General features: G+C 50.9%; 1 protein-coding gene across 1 annotated transcript; it reads right to left on the bottom strand.

The window, feature by feature from the left end:
- Positions 1–1,080: 1,080 nt before the first annotated feature.
- kcnj2a (potassium inwardly rectifying channel subfamily J member 2a) lies at positions 1,081–3,602 on the bottom strand. Its single transcript, XM_054766699.1, has 2 exons — positions 3,404–3,602; positions 1,081–2,905 (listed from the first exon to the last, which is right to left on the bottom strand). Exon 2 carries the CDS (start codon positions 2,757–2,759, stop codon positions 1,500–1,502), a length of 1,260 nt encoding a protein of 419 aa, XP_054622674.1. The 5' UTR covers positions 2,760–2,905; positions 3,404–3,602; the 3' UTR covers positions 1,081–1,499.
- Positions 3,603–5,222: the final 1,620 nt, after the last annotated feature.

The following is a 5,222-nucleotide window of genomic DNA, read 5'->3' as shown; positions in this document are numbered from 1 at the left end:
AATGCAAGGCGCCATAAATTACTCTTAGCAGCACTCATGGCGTGCCATGAACCTGGACTATGTGGACATGAGTGCAAAGGTGAAGGCTGTGTTGTGCGTAATTGTGGCTGCGCTGTTGTTTCATTGTCATGCTAAGTGCTAACGCTGCTAACATGGTGTTAAATATGGGCCCCTTTGCTTTTCATGTTGCTGCAGTATCATAAGAAGTCAATATAATCGCACTGTAACTGCAAACTATGTAATGATACAGCAGCAGTACGAAAAAAAACGCACAGTATTATAAAGAAATCCTTCATGGACTAACTTTAGCAGGGGCGAAAATAAGGCCCAGGTGTCCAACAGCAGACGTCTTCATGTTCCAGCTGTAGCATATACTGTATGTGCAAATCATGAGCGAATCGTTCAAAACTGGCCAGTGTTTTTTTGTTTTTTAATGAAACGGGACTCACAGGTACTCGTCTTCCAACATGAGCCGCTTCACAAAGTCGACAACACGGTACGGCTACTCGACAAAGACTCACGATTCACTTGAGTGAGTTCCTCATAAGAACTCGATTCATGACAAGGAATTGAGTTTATCATCACTATTTCCAACCCCACACCTTCTCTTCAGTCACCTTTTATTCGTCCCCACTTCCTGTCCCTTTGTTCGGACTTCCTGGTTCACTCACTTTGACACTTTTTCAACAAGTCATGTGATCATGAAATGTCTGCATTGTTTGCATTCCACGGTGTACCTAATCAAGTGGCTCGTCAGTGCCGTGGCGTCCGTGTGAAGCAGGAAGTGTGTGACCACCAAACAGGACCAACATCACAGTTGTGTTTGAAGTTTCTGTTCACACACACACACACACACGCATGCACGCACACAAACACACACTTTCATACAGGAACTGGCCTCAATGGCTCCTTCCTGTTCACAGCTTTCAATGAAGGATTCAATAAATAAAGGAACGATGAAGCGGTGAGACAGGAAGTCTTCTGTCGACGTTCCCAGCAGCACAGACACACACACACGCGTGCGCGCGCACGTTCACGAACAACAACAACAACAACAACGACAACAATGTGACGCCATTTTGACTTTTTATTTTCTTCTAGAAAAGTGTGAAGCAAATGTATTTACACGTCTTCGTGACAGAACCTGTTACCTCCGCCTTGTTAGCCGGTGAGCAGGATGCTAGCTGGCGTGCATGTGTTGCCTTGGCGGAGGTCTCCTTGCCCCAGGCTGGTCTTGGCAGAGACACAAACACACAAACCCGATAGAACTTGTACACGTCGGTACCAAATCTAATAAACATGAGCAGTAACACTCTTTGGCACCTTTTAGAACATTCAGATTGTCAGTGAAAGGTTCTGATGGGTCTTTTCTGAGACCAGCTCACCATCGAGTCCTCCGCTTGTACCATTCACACGACGGACGCGCTTCCTGTCTCGTGGATGGCGACGCGGGAAAACGCCTACCACGTCCAGACCATACGGCGGTACCGTTCCAAATGTCAAATTTGCGATTCTCTCCTCAGCGGTTCTGTCTGCTCGTGTTCGGTCTCGGAGATGCTGTCGGCCTGCGTGCCGTCGGGGCCGACACTGCCGCCGTTGCCCTCGTCCGTGTCCTCTTTGCTCTCCAGCGCCATCTCGTTCTCGTAGCAGAAGGACCCGGAGCCCGACAGGATGTATTTGTTCCGGGCCAGCTCGCGAGCGCTGCAGCGTGGCGTGCCGGCCACCTCGTAAGTGGCGTGGAAGCGCGAGTAGTCCACCTTGTAGTAGCTCTTCTCCTCGAAGAGCACGGGTTCGAAGCGATGACCCCACAGGATCTCGGCGGCCACGTAGGAGCTGCGGCACTGTGTGGTCATGGCGGTGGCCTCCACCATTCCCTCCAGGATGACCACAATCTCCAGCTCCGAGCTACGCAGGTCCTGCTCGCTCATGTCGTAGAAGGGGCTGTCCTCATCGATGACGTGCACCACGGTGATGGGTGACACCAGGAAGATGCGGTCCACGCCGCTGTCGAAGCCCACGTCGATGTCGGTCTGGTCCAGCGGGATGTACTCGCCCTCGGGCGTCGTGCGCGACTTGAGGAGCTGCGCCCGAACGTGTGCCTCCACGAGGTGGCTGCGCCGCAGGTTGCCCACCCGCCACATGAGGCACAGCTTGTTGTCCCTCATGGCCACCGTGGCGTTGTGGCTGAACAGTAGCGTCTCGTTGCGCTTCTTGGGCTTGGCCATCTTGGCCATGACGGCGCCGATGATGAAGGCGTCGATGACGCAGCCCACGATGCTCTGGAAGACCACCACGAAGACGGCCACGGGGCACTCGTCCGTCACATAGCGGTAGCCATAGCCGATGGTGGTCTGCGTCTCCACGGAGAACAGGAAGGCGGCGGTGAAGCTGCTGACGTTGGAGACGCACTTGTGGGCGTGGCCCTCCAGGTCGCCGTGGAAGATGGCCACCAGCCAGAAGATGCAGCCGAAGAAGAGCCAGGAGAGCAGGAAGGCCAAGCAGAAGAGCAGCAGCATCCAGCGCCAGCGGATGTCCACACACGTGGTGAAGATGTCGGCCAGGTAGCGCTGGCCTTTCTCGCCCACGTTGACGAAGCGCACGTTGCAATGGCCGTCTTTCTTCACGAACCTGCTGGCCCACGCCGGCCGCGTGTGCACTTTGCCGTTGGCCGCCGCCATGCCCGCGACCGCCTTGCTGGGGACCACCATGTTGGCCTCTGATGACACTGCGCTGTAGCGGCCGCCACGCAGGCTGCCCATCGCCTCAGTCTGGGGGGGGGGGCGGGGCCGCCGCGCCTGCTGCGCCGAACGGTCCCTCTTTGTGGAAAAAGCCTTGCGGGAACACTTTGCGAGGGCGGGGGTCACTCCACTCTCATGGGGGGTGGGCTCGACCTTGTCAAGGTGGTCTGCAAAGTACACAAACAAGGAGGAGCTTGTCAGTGGAGACCTCATTAGGCACACTTTTTGACCACAATATTAGGAACAGGCATTGGGTGTCAAAGGTCAAAGGTGGGAGGGAGGAGCTGTGTAAAGGAGGTGGGGCTGCAGCTTGTTGACTGTCAGAACCTCCCGAGACCTCCTCCAAGGAAGTCCTGTGAGGATTCACAAGCTTCATCATTAGCGGCGTCGTCACGGCGACAGCATGGACCTGCTCTAGCATCATCATCAACATGTATGGACCAAACAGAACCTCATAGCCCCTTCTTTACGGCATGCCGGCTGCTTCAACACACACACTCCACAGACAAATGTTAACAGGTGCGGGAGGGGGGCTGACGCAATCACGCGTACACACACTAACAAATGAACTTTGAGTGAAAAGTAAAAAAAAAAAAAAAAAAAGCAATTTCAACTTTTTTCCGAACCAGAACCATCACGTCATTAAAGTCCAGAATCTTATCTACCTGTTGCTCATGCGTGCACGGTCCTGCTTCAGTGCACGGAAATAAAAGTCCGGCCGGTTCGGGCCTGCGCTGTCATCCGAGTCCTCTGCAGTCTTTTACCGGGCTGGACCGAATCTCCTGAAGAGCGGCGCTCCAGTCATGACTGTGCCGGACCGGGTCTCGGTGCTGTCTCTCCGGTCTGGTCCAAAGCGTTTTAAACGCCAGGCACGAGCAGGAACCGCCCCCCCACCCCCCTCCAAGCCACGCCGCGCCCCCGCCACTGCACGGTGTGATCGCGCACGGCGTGTGCACGCGACGCCGAGACATCGCAACTTGTTAACGAGTGCGTGAAAATCCACGTGACCTCACGCAAGCATGACACCGCGAGGAAGATGAGATGAGGATGACGAAGGTGAGGCGAACATGACACGAGGATGAGCTGCAGATGGACATCAGCTCGTGGAAGGGAAGAGAATCAAATGAGAAAGATGAGGGTGAGACTGTGTATGTGCTGCCGCTTGCTGAGGTTTAATGAGACTATTTTTACTCTTGTGCATGTTTACCTCAAACTAGTGTGTGTGCGCGTTGTCCCAGCAGGAGGACAGCTGAGTCTGAGTGCCACACGGGGGCGCCGTGGAGTTAAGCTTCAGTGTGGCGGACGTTTGCGAGTCATTGACCTCACAGGAAGATGACACAGCTGAGATGAAGATAAAATCTTAGAATGACCACGTGAAACTTCCCCTAACTAACATGTCGAGCGCATGAGAACGGAACTACGCGATATGAAAGCATCATGCAACATCAGAATACAGCAATACGAGATGAGAATGGAACAATGTGTGATGAGAACATAATGCCAGATGAAAAGGTAACACTATGAGACGAGAACATAATGCCAGATGAGAAGGTAACACTATGAGACGAGAACATAATGCCAGATGAGAAGGTAACACTACGAGATGAGAACATAATGCCAGATGAGAAGGTAACACTATGAGACGAGAACATAATGCCAGATGAGAAGGTAACACTATGACATGAGAACATAATGCCAGATGAGAAGGTAACAATATGAGACGAAAACATAATGCCAGATGAGAAGGTAACACTATGAGATGAGAACATAATGCCAGATGAGAAGGTAACAATATGAGACGAAAACATAATGCCAGATGAGAAGGTAACACTATGAGATGAGAACATAATGCCAGATGAGAAGGTAACACTATGACATGAGAACATAATGCCAGATGAGAAGGTAACACTACGAGATGAGAACATAATGCCAGATGAGAAGGTAACACTACGAGATGAGAACATAATGCCAGATGAGAATGTAACACTACGAGATGAGAACATAATGCCAGATGAGAAGGTAACACTATGAGATGAGAACATAATGCCCGATGAGAAGGTAACACTATGAGATGAGAACATAATGCCAGATGAGAAGGTAACAATACGAGATGAGAACATAATGCCAGATGAGAAGGTAACAATATGAGATGAGAACATAATGCCAGATGAGAGTAACAATATGAGATGAGAACATACTGCGATATGAGAACATAATACAAGATGAGAAAATAACTAACGAGAACATGAGATGAGAATCTAACAATATGAGATGAGAAGATGCTGAGAACATAAGTGTGAATGATGAGAACATAATGTGAGATGAGAATGTAACAATGAGAACACTGCGATATGAGAGCATAATACAAGATGAGAACATACATGAATAATGAGATCATACTGTATGAGATGAGAATGAACAGTGAGATGAGAACACAACGCAAGAGTGAGAATCTAATGCGAGATGAGGAAGTAACATTGCGAG

This window comes from Dunckerocampus dactyliophorus, chromosome 2 (assembly GCF_027744805.1).
Source record: "Dunckerocampus dactyliophorus isolate RoL2022-P2 chromosome 2, RoL_Ddac_1.1, whole genome shotgun sequence".
Taxonomy (NCBI): Eukaryota; Metazoa; Chordata; class Actinopteri; order Syngnathiformes; family Syngnathidae; genus Dunckerocampus; species Dunckerocampus dactyliophorus.
The sequence above is the reverse complement of the archived record's forward strand: the minus strand, read 5'-3'. Positions and strand labels throughout refer to the sequence as shown.